Source organism: Labrus bergylta, chromosome 9 (assembly GCF_963930695.1).
Source record: "Labrus bergylta chromosome 9, fLabBer1.1, whole genome shotgun sequence".
Taxonomy (NCBI): Eukaryota; Metazoa; Chordata; class Actinopteri; order Labriformes; family Labridae; genus Labrus; species Labrus bergylta.
In genome coordinates, this window is record NC_089203.1 from 15,373,423 (window position 1) to 15,393,446 (window position 20,024).

General features: G+C 40.7%; 1 protein-coding gene across 1 annotated transcript; it reads left to right on the forward strand.

The window, feature by feature from the left end:
• Window positions 1-442: 442 nt before the first annotated feature.
• On the forward strand, window positions 443-13,988 carry clcf1 (cardiotrophin-like cytokine factor 1). The gene is made up of 3 exons (XM_020645844.3): window positions 443-820; window positions 9,297-9,451; window positions 10,458-13,988. The coding sequence occupies exons 1-3, from the start codon at window positions 805-807 to the stop codon at window positions 11,793-11,795; spliced, it is 1,509 nt and encodes a 502-aa protein (XP_020501500.2). The 5' UTR covers window positions 443-804; the 3' UTR covers window positions 11,796-13,988.
• Window positions 13,989-20,024: the final 6,036 nt, after the last annotated feature.

Consider the following 20,024-nt stretch of genomic DNA (forward strand, 5'->3'; position numbering starts at 1 on the left):
TTTATAAAACTTTGCTGGAAAGTTGCACAGGCTGAAAGAGAGAGAGAGAGAGAGAGAGAGAGAGAGAGAGAGAGAACTTGTGTAATTCCATGTTTCCTGGAGCATTTGTGGGTCTCAGGGTTGCCGGGTTCCTCGTGGCCTGCAGTGGTCTGATCCAGCCGGACTCGCACCTTATTAAAGGCAAACAGATTAAAGATCAGACGGCTGCAGTCAGATTGCGTTCAGGAGGATGACAAGCGGAGAAAGACAGATATGAGTTGTGACAAGTCCCGTGGTCCTGCGGCTCCGTCAGAGCGGAGCTGCGATGCGTCAATTTCGGTGAATCACCAGCAACTGAGGAGGAGGATGGCGAAAGAAGGAGAGCCCGGGATGGAAAGGAGGGGAGGAAAAGGAGAAACGGGTCGAAAGAGAGGAGGAGGAGGAGGTACAAAAAGGCTCCGCCGTCATTCAGTCTGTCACACGGACCACACGCACCAAGTCAGCGGACCGTCAATATTTAAGCTCCATCCTCTCCAAAATAATATATTTACCGTCAACCAAAAAAAAAATCATCCATTAGTAGGAGTGAAAAGCGTCACCACCTGCGTTGTCTTTCATTATCTCCAGAGTTGTGCTGGGGAAGCAGAGTAGATTTAATTGGACCGCCACAATGGAAAGTTTTCGATTTTTTTAGAGGAGAGAGAGAGAGGGAGAGAGAGAGAGAGAGAGAGAGAGAGGAGACATTACCGGTTTATTTCAGCTGATAAATCGACCGGTGGATAAATTGAGGGAGCGCACTGAACAGAATTAAAGAATTTGGAGAAAATGAAAAGTTGCGGAGGTAAGTGTAGCCTTTTTTGCAGTGAAGTTATATACCCCCCCACCCTCCCCCCCCCATGATGCTCTGATAATGAGGATATTATTATTATTATCAAAATTAATATGCTGTGTTGGGAAGTCTTCAAAGTTGGTCCAAGTATGTTAATGTGAATGCTGTCTGATTTTAAGTAAATATTGTTTTTTTTAAATGTTACTGCTAAATCAAAAAACATTTAGCTAATGAAACACAAAAGCTCATTTCATTCAGTTTGTTTTGTAACATTGTAAAGAATGTATTGGATTTATTTCTGTTTTAAAAAAAATTCAAATTAGTGTAAAAGAATGGTGTTGATAATTTATTATCATCAAATGATGTATGATGGAGCAACACTTGTTGTGGCACATCAGCAGACCTAAGCGTTTTCAAAAGGATCACACATAGGTGACATGTTTTTTTAGAGTTTCTATGAAAATTGCAAGAAGGGCAGCAATTTACACGCCACGAGAAGATAGCGACAAAAAAAGTGAGTGTGTGTGTCTGTGTGTGAAAGAAAGAAAGAAAGAGGGGCGTGTGGGGGGGCTCTTATTCACATAAAAAATGACAGGGGTTTGAGGGGGTCAGAGGCAGCTAAAGCCCCTGTCTAGTTAGCTGTCACTGATATGAGAAAGTACATGATTCACGTTAGTCAGGGTGTGAGTAGACGCACTTACACTCAAGTAGACACACACTACACACACTTTTCCCCCTGGGAAATCCTGTTGCGGCTGCTGCTCTGTGTCCAGGAAAGGAAGGAAAAGGAGGTGAAAGAAATACGGGGGAAAAAAGTCAAACATAGGAGGTCCGTGTGAAGAAATGATATGCCGGGCAAAAGATCACCAAGTTCCTCTCCTCCTGTCAGCCTCCCCACTAGGCTTATTTCATGGTCACTCACATGATGTAGCATGGCTGACCATCAGCAAACTGCTAAAAAAACTTTATGAGGACAATAAAAATATCTGATTGCAGGACAAACTCTCTGATACTCAAATAATTCACTGCTATAAAATATTGACTGTTAAATAGTGTTTGAACATAAACACACAAAGTCATGTTTCCATTATTTTCTTGATGACTTTCCCTTACCTTAACTGTGGAGTTAACCTTATATACCCACATTTTGACATTACTATACCACCATTATGGTCGGTGCCTACACTGTCTGACTGTGAAATTGAGGTCCTCAGGTAGACACAAAATCACGAGCACTCACACACATGCAATCATGCAAACATGTTTCTTCCTACTTTTGCACTTCTCTCTGTGTATCTCTCTGTCTCTCAGTCAGCAAATACACATGCACACAAGGTGGCACAATACACGCACATACCTACACACTTACACGCACACAGACACACACACACACACACACACACACACAGACAAGGCATGTTATTGCTGGGAGGGTTGAATTAGTGTCGGTGTGTTTCAGATAAAAGCGTTAGTGTGTGTTGGACCAGTGAGCTAAAACACACAGGCCAATAGGAAGAAACAAAGGAAGAGTAAAGGACAGAGAGAGGGGGAGTGAGAGAGCAGGGGAAGTGTAAAAGAGAGTAAAAATTGAACCTTTCACATCTTTTGATTTGCTCAGCGCCATCCTCAATTCTTCATGGTACATATATATACGGATGTCAGGAGGATGTGTAGAGGCGGGGGTTGTGTGTGTTGGGGTGAGTGAGCGAGTAAAGAGAGGTAGAGGTAGATAAAAGTAAACAGAGAGCGAGAGAGAAACTGGTGGTAGAGGGGTTAATGCAGTGCAGATTCACGATTGACAGAAGTTAGCAGCACCCAGAGGGAAAGAGAGAGACACAGAGAAAGAGGGAAGGGGGAATGATATAAAATGAGTCGGTCACGCTTTGAACAGTTACACATGCTGTTTACATTTTTCCCAAATTAACATGGCCCCTCGCTTTAGAAAACTCTCCCCTGCTCTCTCCCCTCCACCAACTCCTTTTCCTCTCCCTTCTTCTTTTCAAATCCCCTCTTCCTCCTCCACCTCCTCTATGTCTTGATCCTTCACGACCCTGAAATATCGCTCCTCAATCTCAGATCCAGATTAAGATTCATCACAGTAGTAATACCACATTGCAAAAATGTTTTAACCGTAAAAAGTTCTGCATTCAAAATGTCATTTAAGAAAAAGTATTTTGTACTTATTATGCAGGAATAACTTGCTCTTGTTGCTATTAGATTACATTCATCAGATCCTTTGAAGAAGTACTACCATAACATTCACACACACAGAGAAACACAGAAAAAATCTAATTAAAATTAGAACCTACATTGTGGCAGCAAATAACAATCCATTGATTAGTGAGACTTTGGTCTAGAGAGTCAGAACATGAATAAATATTAGATTTTTTCCAATAAGATTTTTTTAAAACTCAAACTTATGTCTTCATATCACTTATTTGTTCAACTTAATGTCTTTGAAAAAATATTTTAACTATCAAACAAAACCAAAGAGGTTCAGAGAATCCATTTTTTTAGAGAAAAAATGGAACTAGAGTATATATATTTTGTTGGCCTCAACAATTAATCCTTTAAAAAAAGTATTCTCAGAAGGAGGAAAACTCAAAGGTGTCAGAGCTTTACTTCACTACATCCCTACTTTTTCTCTCTTAAAGCAGATCAATTCAGCAGCACGTTATTGCCTCAGTTCAGTTCCTTTTTCTTTCTTCTTCTTTTCTTCATTTGTTTGTTTTGTGTTATTTTTTTCTCTGTTTGTGTTTCTATTTGTTTTCTCTTTTTTCTGTCTCTCCTATTCCTGCCCCCCTTTTTACTACTGTAAAGCATCCTTGGTTTCTTGAAAGGCTCTCTATATATCTAAGCTATTATTATTATTATTATTATTATTATGGTGTTTTTTAAGAGAGAAAATAATGACATTGAAATGGAGGGTGGTGTTGAGAAGAAAATTAAAAGCTTAGGGTCTGAAAAAAATGGGGGCAGGGAATGAAAGATGTTGCGGGGAACCAGTGGAGCCAATTAGTGAAAGGAAGAGAGGGGAGCGGTAATTAGGGAGAAAAAGGAAGGAAACTTTAAAATGGAAGTTTGACATTTCAGGAAGATTTAGGGAGAGAGGGGGGACAGATTAAGAGACAAAGAAATTGAAACCAAACATGGCGATAAAGTCTGGAGCGACTGGAATCCACTGATTTAAAAAAAGACAGGGATGGATTGGCTTTATAAGGTGAAGAGGGGAGACAGACATGAGTGTATGAAGGGGAACTAAACAAAGGATATAGAGTTTACGACTAGCAAGAAATAGCTACACACAAAGTTTCTTTGCATAAACACAGTTTTTATTGGATTTTTTTTGTGTGTGTTTTCTTTTGCCTTTGTTTTTGGGTCATTGATGTTGTTTGGCAACCCGGGTGTGTGTCCAGTGCCAAGAGGATCAATTCTGTACAAACTCCAGAAGAAGGGAATCTCATGGGAGGAGTGATGGGAAAAGTGTGTGTGTGTTTGTGCCTTTGGTTTGTTTATGAGTATTTATTCAGTATAAGGTTTGTGCATACATGGGTCTACGCTCGACTGCACAATCTGGATGTGTGTGCACATGTATGTGTGTTGAGTTAGTGAAGGAATGCACATTTGATTGAGTGCAGATTGCACATAAATCTGGCCTTTAACTGTACACAGACACACAACACTGACCCTGACCCCTTGACTGTCAAACCCCTCACCCTTTCCTCAACCTCACTCACCTCACTGACTGTCCAGCGTGTGTCTCTGTCCACTTCCACTGTTGTAGTAACCATAACATCTGTCTGATGATGTGTGCATGTTTGTGTCCCTGGCATTATGCACAGGTGTGTTTATGTTTAGTGTAGGCGTTATGACAGATGGAAAAACTGTCACCAGATACAGTTCAGGGACAGAACAACAACAACAACAAAAATGTGAACGAAAAAAAAAAAAAAACTCCTCTGAGGTTAACTCTGATAGGTCCTTTTCTGTCATCAAGTCTACCTCAATGAGCCTGAACATCTCCAACACATAAGTGCAATGACAGTAACAGTAACAAGGAAGACAAGTCGGAGGACGGCAGCAAGTCTGAGAGAGTAATGTGACAAGAAGAAAATAATCTGTTAACAAAGTTTACAGTTAATGATAATAAAAATGGTCCCATTGAGTTCCATTCTTGATCTCGGCAACCTACTGTACATATATGTTCCATTTTTTTAACCCCTGGTTTACTTCTGACCTTTTTTGTGAAGCTTTAAAATATACCCAAATATCTTCTTCATCCAACAGAGATATCTGAGGTGACATCAAATGTAACACAAGAAGTGCGGGGGACAAATGTTCAGCAATGTGGCAGAAAAACACAACCTGAATGATGTGACTTGAACCTTGAACTAGATACTTGAATTACTTTTTCTCTTTTTTTATGCATATTAAGCAGATTTGAAATGCACTCATGTTTTGAACTGAGTTATTGCCAAAGTTGCCGCCCCAATCGAAAACTGTGCTTCCAGATTGTATCAGACATCTTTCAAGAAGTCGAGATAAGGAATAAAACACTTCAAAACAAATCATGTAAATTTTAATTAAATTAGATTTATACGTTTTTGCATGCTATTCAAAAGGAATTCCAAAGATGTGTCTATAAAGTCTCATCCAAAGCATGACATTGTTATTTTCTGTTGTCAGTGATAGTCCTCTGGTGTTACAGGGGAGTTCTTCAGAATGTGAGCTCTGGTTCCCGAAAAAGCTCACCACAAATAAACATTTTCCCCTAAAACCAAGCTTAATTAATGCAAAATTATATCAAAGTTTAACAATGAATACAACCAAAAGTATGCAACAAATATACACTTTGGTCATTAAATCAAAGTTGCGCTGGGAAATTACAAACATCTCATTTGGACTGGATTTATAACATCTTCTACATACTGACGTTTCCTTTCTGTTTAAGGTCTTTCAAGTGGTTTGAGCAATGGAGGGCAACCTCTTTTGGCAATGGAGCTAGTTTTTCCTGGACCAGACTGTAGAGAATAACTTGCACATGGATTTCCCACAATACCAAATTCTGTTTTAGTGCTTGTTTAAAACCTCAAATGGTGGTATATGGTGGGAAAGATGAAATATTAGTCCTCTAGGATTGGAAGCGGTACATCGCCCACAGACACTGGGTCACTGGTTTACCAAAACACAGTCAGCAGTGTAAAATGTGAAGCATGAAACAGAACCTAACACCGTTAAATTCAACCCTGAACCCTGACCCTGAGATGGTGTTTTATTCTAAGTTTTGCTCTAAGTGTATCTCAGAGGCTCTGGCGCCTGATCTTTAAGCTCAGTTCTACATTTGCAGATGGCAGCCAGACTCACAGTGCCCCATCTGACTTTACATGAGCGAATAAAGCGTAGATAAAAATATGATCTGCTGTGAATAATGTAGCCCCCCCCCCCCCTCCCCCCCGTGTGTGTGCATGTGTAACCCTAATAGGTATGAGAGCCAAAATGTAAAGAGTTCCACACACATAAGTGCACAGAGGCAGGTCATGGTCGGCCAATGTAGGGAACCCCTGTGTTGCTGTAATGCAATCCTCCCACTGAGAATGTTCTGGTTTCAACCCTGCCCTGAGGAGTGTGCTTCCACTGCCAGGTACACAGACACAGCCACAAGCCTGCAGGGCTCCCCTTGAAGTTTGTCTATATGCCGACTTTAGCATGGTTACTCAATGTATTATTATATAACAACAACTCAGCTCTGGGTATAAGTTATCTCAGTTTACTCGTACTAAAGAGCAGTTGTTTTAAAGCCACAACGCAGGATGCTTTCAGACATGTCAGCGCTCAATCAAAACAACAGGAGACTTTCACGTCTGGCAATCATCTCCGAGCATGTGGCTGCAGACAAAAGGAAACACTCTGAAACAGTTTGGGTTGATTTTTGCCAAAGACGAACTTTCTTTCTCTGACTTTTTTGGGTACCTATTTATTCCTCTTAATGGGATTCTTTTTTTTTGCACACTATTATATGTACACTACACACTTTCCCCTCAAGGCTGTTTACTCTCAGAGTCAACAATGTTGCGTTGATTGCAGGCTGTTTTGATGCTAATGGAGGATGTTTGATGGGAAGGGCCCGTGGCTTGATGAGCTCCAAATGTTCAGGCATCGCTGAAAGATGCTTATTGCTTCTGACAAGTGATGAGGCTTTTGCGGTGGAGGAGATCGGAGTAGGCTTTGCTGACAGGGCTGTCCTAGTTGACTGATTTCAAGGTGTGTGTGGGAGCGTGTGGGAGTTACCGAGCCAAACCACTGTGTTTTAGATAATAGTCTGTGAGGATGCTTTGATTTAGCCGACAACTTAGGTGGAGGAGTTAAAGGTTCTAAAGGAGGTGAATCTGGGGAGCTTTTGTTCGATCTTTGTCCACGTCACTCTTTTTCACATCATCCCTGACGAGCATACTTTAATTTGAAACTGGTAGTTTCCAGATCTGTCATTCAATCTGTCATTAAAAGTAGAGCACAGGTTGTTTTAAGGAAGCTTGAGCTCATTAGGCTGTATTGTAACATTTATTCGTCCTGTCATCGTTCAGATTCAAAATAAAAAAGGGAAACATAACATTGGGATGTATTTTGATGATTTGTTTGATCTTCACATTTCTGGTGAGGGCAAAGTTGAAGAAAAAAAGAAACCGTCACATTTTTCCGCATTTCTCATCTGAAACCATGTTTTCCTCACCTTTTGTAAACACAAAATGTCCTGCTCACCGCAACTATAGCACATTCTTATTTTAAGTTGCAAAGCAGACCTTTCTCTTGTATCTAGTTGTATTTAGTATTTAATGTCATTATGTTGCTACCAAACCCTGTGTGGAATTGTATACAATACGTCAAATGTAAGCAGTTGACTCAAAAAAAGGTGTTGACTGTTTTAAGTCAGAACTTGTTTTCTTTGCACCACTGAAAACATGCAGAAGATAAATATTTAGCAAGTGTTGAAGCGGTTTGCTCAAATTACTTCTCCTGTGGGGCCCGTCGCTGTCAATAGATGAAAGAAAAAGAAAAAAAGGCAATAGAGGCAAAGTAGGAGAGCTAATCGGGGTTAATTGGCTGCTGTTATTTTGACCCGAGGCAGAAAAGAGATAAGAGAGTCGAGCCGAGGGAGGGAGGGAAGAGGAAAGTTTGGTGTGGTGCGACCTGTTAAAGGGGATTTAAATTGTTGAAGCAATTGGAATGCCGGAGGTGAGTCAGGAAAAGACAGAGAAAGAGAGAAAGCTGTCACGGGGATACACATTGTGCAATACATATTCCCCACCTGTTGAACAGCAGTATGTTTTGCCCATATTTACAAGCGTGAATCATTGTTGCCAACTGTGGGTGTCAGAAGGATGATGAAGAGGATCAAAAAAGGATGACGGAGGGCAGATAAGTAAAAAGAAATGTCTAGAGAAGGGTGGAGGAAGTGCTGGGAGAGATTAAAAGCAAAGGAAGAGAGTGTGAAATAGACTGAAAGCATGGGCTGAAGAGAAAAGCATGTACATGACGTTCCTTAATACTGAAAACCATCTTTCAGCTCCAATTTTCTCAGTTTGAAACCAGAAACACAGGCACTAAAAGGGTTGTTAGAACTGCATCCTCTCTCTCTGTCCTTCTCTCACATATACTCCCAAATACACAGTCCCAAAGTCATTGTACACACCACAGGGAAGTGAAATTAATTTACATCTACAAGAACTGTAACAAACATTCTCACAAACACTCACACCGTAACACAAAACACCCACACAAACACTGTGAAACCTAAACAACCAGTCCACATATGACTGATTCAAACGCATTAATGTTTGTGATTGTGCAGAGACACACATGTCTTTGTTTTTAGGGATATCAGTCAGGAATGAACGTGTGTGTGTGTGTGTGTGTGTGTGTGTGTGTGCGCGTGTGTGTGTAAGCAGCTGTTTGCCTGACAAGCCGGTGCATTATTGAACATAGGAGCCATTAGTCTGAGTGTCTGAGGTTATTAAGAAAGGTTTTATTTGATTCCATAGTAAATATATGACAGCAAGAAAACTGCTAAAATTAGATTGGAATTGGGAAAACTTTATCGACAATGTTTGACGGCTGTTGGTTGACAATAAGTAATCAGATATGACCATAACCGTAGAGACAAAGAAATAAACCAGAGTGCTATAAAAATTCCTGTTAACGGTGAACAGTATGTGAATGAGAAAGGAGCAAAGCTTTGAAACTTATGCAGGAGGGTTTTTTTAAGTTCTCAAAATGTCAAATTCTTTCAAAACCAAGCACTTTGTTTAAATAATGACAAAATGTCTGAGAAAATGAGGGCTGAGATAAATTTCACCTCGCTGTTATGATTGTAAATATCTCTGCAGAGAGCTTTCATTATCACCTGGACACCCATGAAGGGCATGTTTTTAGAGTAACATCACACACTGTCTGTCTTACTTTTAACCTTTGTTAATGATTATTTTGTCACCAGTCCATCAACACCAGCTCGTCTTGCTGTTGGCAGCTGCCATGGCAACGGCTCTGGATCCTTCTCACAACCTGGCCAGTGAGAGGAGCTCGATAGAAAGCACGTATGAGCTCACCAAATACCTGGAGTATCAGCTGAAGGAAATCAAGGACATTTATGTGAGTAACTTCGGTTCGTTCAGAAGGATATCTTGTATTTGTCTATTTATTTGCATAAAGTTTAATTAGTACATTTGTCATTCACATAATAAACAAGAACATTTGGTGGAGAAGAGCTCTCTTCTAAAGTAATTTAATCCAAAAACATCCCATCAATTTCCATTAAAGCTGCTGTAACTATTGTCAAAGGCAACTTATCATGACCTGAATTTGCAGCTTCCCTTCTTGGAGTTTTAGGATATCTCTCATCTCCTTTCAGCTGACAGGCACACAACTTTATTGTTTAGGCTTTTATCATTTTCAGCTCTAGCAGTCACCGGGCAGGCTTTGTCAGTGACGAGATCTGACAAATACTATTGTCACGCTGTAACATAACGGCAAATGTACGATAATGTTGCTCTTCAACTGCTGTAGTGGGAACGTAATCAAAAGACTGGAAATAAGCTATATCGCTAGCTTGCCTTTGTGCCCAGAACATCAAAAGTTAAATTTATTCTGATAGGAAATGTCAATATTGTTGTGCTCAACCATCTAGAGGGTTAAGTCTAACCTGTTGATTATTTTAGTATTTAGTTTTGCCATTTTCTAATTTTTACTGATAACATTGTACTCACCATGTTGAGTTCCTGGAGAGTGGTGATATCGAAAAAGGCAAGAAAGATTACAGAACACAATTCAGGAGAGAAAACAAACTAAGTCAAACTACGAAGTCATTGTTTACATGGTCATAGTTCAACTTTGCTTTATTTTAGCCTACTAGATGACACAGAGTTTTCCCATGTATTGTTGGATTCCCTCAGACATGACTGCTGGCTTTCAGTTCAAACACCCAATTAAGTGGTGAAATACTTTACAAAAAATTGATAGTTTACAACCTGTTTGATCGACTGATTCTTGGTTGACAACCTTCATTTAGCTGTGTAAAATGTTACTCAGGGATTGGCTAAATGATGACTGTTCATAATAAACTAGAATTAATCTTTTCATTCTCATTTAACTCCTCCAGCTGACCTACCTCGGCCCGCCATTCAACGAGAAAGACTTCTCTCCTCCACGTCCCAACAGCACAGCTCTGTCCCTGCCAAGTGCAGCGACCCGCCTTGAGCTGTGGCACGGACTTGAAAACCAGGCCCGGCTCGCACAGAACCAGAAGGCCTACTCTGTTCTGCTGGCTGCTGTCAGAGAACTGGCCCGTTCTACCCTCTGCCCCTCCCTCAAGACCTCCCTGCTGCACTTCTGCACAGGCCTGGATGGGCTGCTGGGCTCAATATCTGCACTGATGACCACCCTTGGTTACTCGCTCCCCCCATCATCAGTGAACATCAGAAGTAACGTTGGACAGCTGCAGTACAGTCACAGGGGGATAGGGGGTGTCCCACCAGCTCCACTTATGAGCCAGAGCCTTTACAGTTCCAGAGCAGGGACGAGGACTGAGTCCGGTCAGCGAAACAACAAAAGAAGAAGTGGGAAAAGGGTGGTCAGGGGTGAGAGGGAGGATGGAGTAGACCTGATGGAAAAAAGGAGAGGGAAGGAGGGGAGGAGAGCAACAGCAGGAGGAAGGAATGGCGGATTGAGGGAGAAGGGAAAAGGAGAAAAAGGGAGCAGAGTGAGGAGGGAGGCGCCTGAGAAAGGGAAATGGCCTGAAGAGAGAGTCGGTGAGGAAGAAGAGGAAGACCTGGAGCACGAGGGAGAGGTGGAGAGATCTGGTATGAGAAGAAGGTTGTTGAGTATCAGTGAGGATGACCAGGAGAAGGAAAGGCTGACTGAACAAGGGGAAGAGGTCTTTATTAAAGGTAAAGAGGGCCCCACTTTCCTTCGACAGCCACCCATCCAAACAAACAACAACAATAACAATCAGTACAGCTATAAGTTGAACTCACTCCATCTTGACACAATCAGAGAGGAAGACGGATTTATTGTGGAAAAAAGCAGAGAATTAACAATGGACGAAGAACGGCAAACAGTAATGGAAGCTATCTCCTCCTTGTCATCATTCCATCATCAGCGTCGGCCTCCCCGTTCCCTCCTCTCCCCCACCCTTCATCCTCCACTATCCACCCTATCTCTCCTCTACCAGTTCGGAGCGAGTGAGGAGCACACACTCCTCTCCCAACCCGTCCCTCTATCTCTACAAAGGGGCACCTCCCTCCTTTCGCCTCCTCTGACTCCACTCCTATCTTCCTCCTCCACCTCCTCCTCCTCGTCTTCACTGCTGTCGGTGCGGCCAACAATGAACGACTTTGCTAGAAAGGTGGAAGGATTTTGGATTTTGCGAGAGCTGCAGAGTTGGCTGTGGCGGTCGGCGAAAGACTTTAACCGCCTCAAGAAGAGACTTCGAGGCTGACAGACAACAAACAGACATGTTAAGACAAAATATTGAAAATGTATCAGAAACGCACAATTTACCTTATTCTGAGAGAAACCATCGACTCTGATGCAATGCTCGGGGTCAGGAGCTCAAATATTGTAAAATTGTTAAACTTTTGTGTTTCAGTGTGTAAGTCACATTATGTTAATTGTAATTGACAAATCTTTATTATTAAACAGCTTTTCTATCGAACAGCAAGCAAATCTATGCCAAAGTTTCAGAGCAAAATCTGGTCATATTTAAAGTGAATACAGCAAAACCCATTAGCTATAGTCGGACAACTTTTAAGTTAGCACATAGCCTCTGGGTGCTACTCCATTGTTAGTGTAACTCCATGCAAAGTCAAATACATTTCTAGCTTACCATATGTTGCCTGGAAATGTATTTTCGAGCTTATGTTATATTAGCTAGAAATGTATTTCCTAGCTAACATAATGCTGTAAAGGGATAAGGAATTTATTTCTTAGCTAGCATGTTGCTAGAGTTATAATTCAGACACTTGTTAGTTGGCTATGAAGTGTCTGAATGCTAACTTTAGTTTTTGTCAAACAGTATTTTGTTTTCAATTTTGTGTTTGTTTTGCCTAAAAGTGTTAACTGGTTTCTTTTTTTTTTTTTTTTTTTTTTTTAAAGATTAGTTTTTGGGCTTTTCACGCCTTTATTGTAGAAATAGGACCATGGGTAGAGTTGGAAATCAAGGACAGAAAGAGGTGGGAATGACAAGCAGGAAAGGAGCCAGAGGGGTTCGTAAACTAACCACTTAGTTACCAGTGCCCCCTTTATTTTTGATTTTTCACAATCAATCTTCATTTGCTGATTTAGCGAGAAGTAGTGATGCGATAAGGATTGTCATATAGGCCTATCCTACGTTTCTGGACAACCTGATTTACTGCATTATTACCCTATAACAGCATTTTAACTTCCCACCCTGAGTGTGATGTCACAGGAACAAGGCCGCTGTGAGGGTGCGGTAAAATGAAATAATTGTAGTGTTTTGACTGACAAAAGCACTTGGATGGTTAACACATTCATTCATACTCTACTGGAATACATGAATGAAGGGCTATTTGGCAGGTCACCAGAAGTGTTAATGGAATATAACACACACAATGGGCCACATAGCAGCTCATTCAGCAAGATATTCAGACTGGGCCGAGTTACCGGACTTCACTGCTCATAGATCAACAGAAACACCCCTGTAGATGGTTAGACACACACACACACACACACACACACACACACACAATAGACACACACGTGGTCAGAGAGAATGACAGGCACAGCGACAGACAGTGTAGCTATTGAGTGAAAGCTGATTCCGTGACCCCAGATGTGTGAATCAGCAAACATTCATTTTCTCTAAAGGAAGGACAGACTTTTCTGAATGGTCAAAAGACAAAAGACGTTGAGGAAATAGCTGGAGGGATGAGGTCGAGGAGAGGAGAGGAAAAGGCAGAAAAGGAGCGGAAGATGAGGAGCAGGCGTGAGTCAGGGGATGAGTGCAGGGAATAGCGGGCAGAGGGGTACTGCTGAGTAATCAGAAGTCAACCAGTCAGTTACAGTAACTCAGTAACAACAGGGCTACACATACTGACAGACACACGCCCACACCGTTATTGTGATATTTTGGCGCCTTAACAAACCGTTTACTTCACTGCTCATATTTTCCACTTTTGAACGATTTCATGATTAAATAAGTTCAACATGAGTTCATTTTCTTCTCTCTGACAGCGATAATGCTATTGTACACTAAATGTAAAGATGGAGCCATCAGCAGTGAGATTAGCTTTGCATTAAGTTTGGTAACTCATCAGATATCACAGCCAAAATAATAGTGTTAGCAGTTTCTGTTGAGTCATCTTTTTCATCGAGCTGTCAGAGGGAAAGAAAAGCAGATATCTCACAATTTAAACTTCAGTTCACTTTTTCATACTGTTCATAACATGAAATCAAAGCCTTTTCCCCCTTTTGCAATTCATAGACGGCTTAATTTCTTTTTCAGAAACAAACTATTGTTTTTCTCTGTGTATTGGGCCTTGAATGATAGGGCTAAGGGGGTTTGATCATATTTCTATAATATTTATTGAACAAGATGTTTATTTATTTTTCTCCAGTGTGAAAATACTGTATAGTGACTCATGAGAGAATAAATACTTGCTTTTGTACAGAGCTTGGTGTAACTGGTCATTTGGGAGCCCATTGGGAGGAGAGACAAAAAAGAGATGCATATGGGATTTTTGTCTGTAATGGTTTGAGTTTTATAGGGATGGTTTCGGGTGATTGGCACAAGGGGAGAGGAGTTTGGGGTCGGGGCGTTTTCTGGAAAACAAAGGCCAGCTCACATTCATGACAAAAAATAGAGCGGGACAGAGGCGGGGTATGAGAGAGTTTTTATTTGTCTGTCCGGGTGAAAATTTACGATCTCTTTCTTTCCTTTCATCTTTCTCTCGTCCCTCCTCCCACTTTCTTTTCTTTCTCTTCTCATCACATTATCTCACGAAGCTCCTCTTCCCCCTAAAACATCCCTCTGACCTGTGACAGTGAGGGATTTACATGAGCACAAACAGGCACAGGTACAAACACACCCCTCATAATCCCACCAACCTCCTGGTTTTCTCTTGTTGTGTCTGTGTTTCAATGAAGGCTGCTCTTCCTGTCTCTGTCACCGCCTCGGCCTCGTATGGTTTTTGTGCCACATCCCTTGTCTTCTACAGTTGCTCTTTTATCCCTTCCTCACCTGTATTTTTTCATCCTTTCTTTTCATGTTTGGCTGTAGTGCTCTCTAATGCCCTTTTCCCCACATGTAAGCAGCTCTCTCTCCTCGCCTCAGGCCAGATATTAAAGGATCAGTGAGAATCTCCCTTCCATCACCTCCGAGGTACACACCTGCTAACAACAGCACACACCTGCCTTGAAACACACATGTACACACACACACACACACACACACACACACACACACACACAAACACACACAGTCACACCAAAGTGGACGACATGAGTGCACACTTGAAGCTTAAAAGCAGCATTAGCTGAGCAGGAAGTGACTTATAGGGAGGGTCGATTGTGTCATCGCTTACACATCATCACATACCCGCACACCTTGCTGAGAGGGGAAAGGGTTATCTCTGACAAAGGCCTGACACATATGTATTCTGTACAAGCACACATAAATATATACACACACACACACGCACACACACTCAAGAAGCTGTGAGTTTTGTACATTCACTAGCAGCAACTGAGTGGCTGCCAGGAGTCAACAAAGGCATCCTTGTGCGGCCCATGTCTGTGTGTGTGTGTGTGTGTGTGTGTGTGTGTGTGTGTGTGTGTGTGTGTGTGTGTGTGTGTGTGTGTGTGTGTGTGTTTGTGCGCGCTTATCTGTGTGTGTGTGCATATTGTTTGCCGTGTGTGGGCTTGCGAGTGCAGCACGTGTGTGAATCATTATCTGTATATGTGTCAGAGCTTTGTTGGAATGAGGCTTGTCATGCAAAGCTATCTAACAGCCATCACTCACTGTTTTCGTTCTCGCTCTGTCAGCCAAGCAGAGACAAATTGCTGTAACTAATACGTTACAGAATAACTGAGCCTTGCGCCGTATGACTCAGCTGCCGAGTCCTTCAATGCAAACAGATACTGTGAGTGACAAGACATCGACATTATAGGCTTGTCTGTCTGATTGGAGGGACACGATCTAAGACTTATGACCTACAGAGGAGTTGATGTGCAGGTCAGCTTGTTTTATACATTATGTTAAATAGTATGACATGATGTTATTATGGGCTTCTATATCGTTTTACATCATAGGTTTCACACTTGTCCTTTACAGCAACATCTACATCAATGGTCAATCAATGGTTATTTACCTTTGAACTCTAAATATGTTTTTGTGTTACAACTGCAAATTCAAAATGATTTTATTGGGCTTGTTTAAAAGGAGAAACATTAATTAGTCCATCATTCTGAAGTGGAAAGGGGAAATGCCAAATAGTGGTTGAAATTATTGGTAATATCCTGAGGCAGTGTATGATACAGACAAGCCATCATCTGCAGGACCATAAAAAGACTTACATATCTGGAACATAAAAACACTTTAAGTTGAAGCAAGTTTTAAGATAATTTTTTTAAATTGGATATTAAAAGTCTTACTCTTTCCAATCTGTTCCCAATGCTTTTTTTAAATTTCCCTTTTTTTGTTTAGTTATAAATCAGATTAATAAACAAATTATTAATTAAATAATGAATGGGTTATTTTCTGAAGATATTTCATTCTCAAATGAATATAAAGAATGAATCATACAGAGATTAGCCCTGTGCGTTGAACTTCATGAGTGGATAGACTCTATTGATAAAGATGAGAGCAGTTGTGTGAATAAAGTCCAATTCCAAAGTTAAGTTAGATACATCTATTCATGAGCTGTTTCATTAGTATGCAAAAATGAAAATCTCATGTTGAGCACTCCATTGAATTGATATCAGATACATTTTTTACTTTATTTTGTTACAGCTCTGCAACATTCTTCTGGATGTTCAACCATATTTAAAGGGCTCATCGATACCAAACTGACTCCAATTCTCAGAATGAAATTGGAAATTATTAAATGTTATTATAGATCTTTATTTGTATGGTGAGTATAGAGCATCAAAATGGTTATTTCAGCACATAAAAATGTTTCACATCAAGGAGACAAGCTGAACTTGCTTTCAAATAACTATCTTCAGTCCATTTTTCTGTAATTTAATTTCCAGCTGGTTGTTCACTGTTTTGTTTGATCTTACATTTTATGTTTTGTTACATGTTTTTATTTTCACAACATTTCATTACATATGTTTTAAACGTTACCATTGTCTTTAACTTCTCAGTGTGTAACCTACTCAGAATACAATTTGTTCTACCAATACTTCAAAGTAAATAAACTTACAAGGAAATTATATATTTTTTAAAAAGGACATTTTTAATAAAATTCCAAAAATGCTACATTGTGTATTAAAGGTGGTCTATAACCAGAAAGAAAATGACATGGTTTTCAAAACTGTAACCTTGTGTTTGATATTATTACGACTGACCAATTAGACAATTCCACATTCACACACCTCCTCTCCCTCTCTGTATTTGTCTTTTTCATGTACGCTATTGCTGTCTATTCTTTTGGTCACACTTTTCTGCCTTTTTTTCTGCCTTCCTTCATAATATCTATCTTAACGCCAACCTTTGTGACTGAACGAGTAGCCATTTTGTGTAATTTTGTGTAATTTCTTGCTTTATTTTCACTCCATGTGTCCCCTTTTCCCTGCTACAATCAAACCCTTTTACACTTTCCTAAAATTCCCTTGGCCACCCCCGCGTTTGTTCTCTCCCTCTTTTTTTCCATCTGTCTATCTCCTTTGCTCTTCTTCTCCCTGCCTACTCTTCTCCCTCTCCCTCCCTCTGTTCTGCTCACCTGCAGCACATAAAAATTCCTCTTTTCTTCCTCCAGAGAATTGTTCAGTCGCTTAAGGATTTACTGCATTCCTCTATGTTTTCTCTCCCTCTTTCTCTCCATATCTGTCTCCCCCTTGTTTCTCTCACTTTTGGCAGGACTACACAGTGTTTGCCTCAGCCTATCTCCTCCTTTGTCTTTTTAACGCGTTTATATCCCCTCTGTGTTTTCTTTCTCCATCCCTCCCTGTCGTTATAAAAACACACTAATCCTTTACCTGTCGTTTCCATGACCTAACCCTTTTTTTCTTTCTTTTTTTTAAAACTCCATAGCACCCACTATACCTGCCTCACCTGGCCTCTCCCTCTTGCTGGGTTTCTGCCATGAGTTGGATCCTGCCTCCTCTTTCTTAGCTGGAGGGCGCAGGGTTGGGCCGCAGCTACTATCCGCTGTTGTTGGGTTAATGGGGGGGTGGGGTGGGGGGGGGGGCAGGGCCTGGGGCCTGGGATGAGGTTGATTTATGAGTTAATCAATCGGTCGTCCGTGTGAGTGAGCAGAACCGCAGAGGTGTGTGAGCTCTTTCATGTCACTGTCTGTGCTTGTTGACTTAGTCCCTGAGGAAAACACTGCGAGCTGTCGACCTCTGTGTTGCTCAGCTGCTCGACATGTTTTCAAAAGCAATTAGGGAGAATATGGGTGTTCATTCATCTGATGGTTAAATGTCTTGTATTATATGTCTAGATGTTCAAGTGTAATTGTGTGGGTGTTAAGGTTTTACAGAAAAATAAACTGACCATGAAAATTAAAGACATTTTGGCCTTTATAACGTCCAACAGGAACAAGCCTTCATTTCTGCCAACTTATAATATTTTTTTGTGATGGCTTTCTGGGCGACTAGGGCAATTCTCTCTGCTCTCCAAACCTGGTCATGACCTGATTTTGTTACAAATTTTGGAACTTATCCGGCAATGTATTCTAAGCAGAAGTGATACATTCACACAAACTTCTTGAACGAGTATCACTGCATGGGCTCAGGAACACATCCAAAATCCATTTTCTGTGAACACAGGTAATTGCTGCATTCACAAATCCTAGCTGAAACTCTACCATGCAAAGAGGACAATGTACACAAACAAGAATAAAAAAAATGGACTGTGGTGAAGTGGAAAACTGTACTGACCAGCCAAAATTGGACTTTATGTGTAAAAATACTTGGATGCCCTGTTCTCTGGGCTAAAGGCCTATTGTCTTGATATCAGTAGCCGACATATTTCACAAGCGGTGATGAAAATGGAATGGGTGACCTGAACATTTCTGAAGGCACCATTAATGCTGAACCACAGGTTTGGAGCTCAAATGGTCCTAAATAGAAGACTTCTTTTTTCAGAGAAGGCCTCTTATTTTAGCAAGACAATGTCAAACCACATTTTGGATGTATGACAACAACATGACTCTAGGTGATAAACTGGCCTTTCTGCAGTCCAGACATTTGAGCAATCTTGCCGACTGAGTCTTGTTGTTGTTGTTGTTGTTGAGTCATTGTTAAAAATGTTTCCATACACCAAAAAGAATACAACTGATGTAATCTTTGTGTTGTTTGTGTTGTTTGGAGGAATCCACAGACTTTCATTTTTAAGTAGATATATATGTGTCAATAAAAAAAAACTTTTCTTGTGAAAGTTTGTCATCTTCATGCCCTTGGTAAATTTGATCAGAATATCAAAACCCTTGAAGTGACAGGATGTGCAAAGCTTTTTTTTTTTTTTTTCTCAAGACTGTCTACTCACATATCATTGATAGCCTATATGAAACATGTATACTAATCATGTACTTCAGCACCTATTGTTTCCGGTGGGCTTAAAATAATGATTTGATAGTTATGATGTTTGTAGAAGAGTTGACACGTCATAAAATCCAGTTAAACTGAAGAACTGAGAAGTATCATGTGTTTTTATTCAGGCTTGTCCACTGTGCTGCTACTTTTATTCTCTCTGCTTGTCTCTTTTGTTCTACATGCTTTTTTTGACAGTGTTTGCTTGTAATGTATATTTGCCTGCGTATGTGTTGAGAGAGTGATGAAAGGTGAAAACAAGCAGGAGCTACTTAAAGGAGTGAGAAACACTCCAGTAAATAGACAGAGAGGCAACAGTGGAGAGCAGCTAATAAGTCTGATAACTGACACGCACTCGGGCAAAAGTACAGAAGCATAAATCTAAAACAGAGGGAGACGCAGCAGTTTTGGGGATAGCAAAAAAGGTAAACACTCGCATGCAAACACAGGGTTTATTTATGCACCTTTGTTCTTGGAGCCAAGCTATCCTGAGGTGATTTCAGCAGTAATAGGTGGGGACTTCCCTCTGTGCATTTGTTTTGCTCATTTTATGACAATCATATTTCTACTTATCGCTCGTAACGTTTCATATAAGATTAATGGTTGCATTTCTTTATGAGCAATTTTTTTTTTTTTTCTCTTTTCTTTTCCCTGAGGTATAATGTTAGAGTCAATGAGGCGTTTTATGTGCTGCCGTGTCGCGGTCTACCTTAAATGTTTGACGTGTCACGGTTTGTTAAAGACTAAAGCGCCTGTTTTGGCCCAGCTGTCCACCCACACTAGGAGAACTAACTCCGTCTCTCACTTTTTTTTTTTTCTCTTTATCTGTCTTCCTCTTTAACACAAACACACGGACACACGCACACACATCCATCCCGCTCTGCAACCTGAAGATGGGAGAATGGTGCGAAAGGTAAATACAAAGCTTTTAAACTGTCTGCATGAGACACAAAGG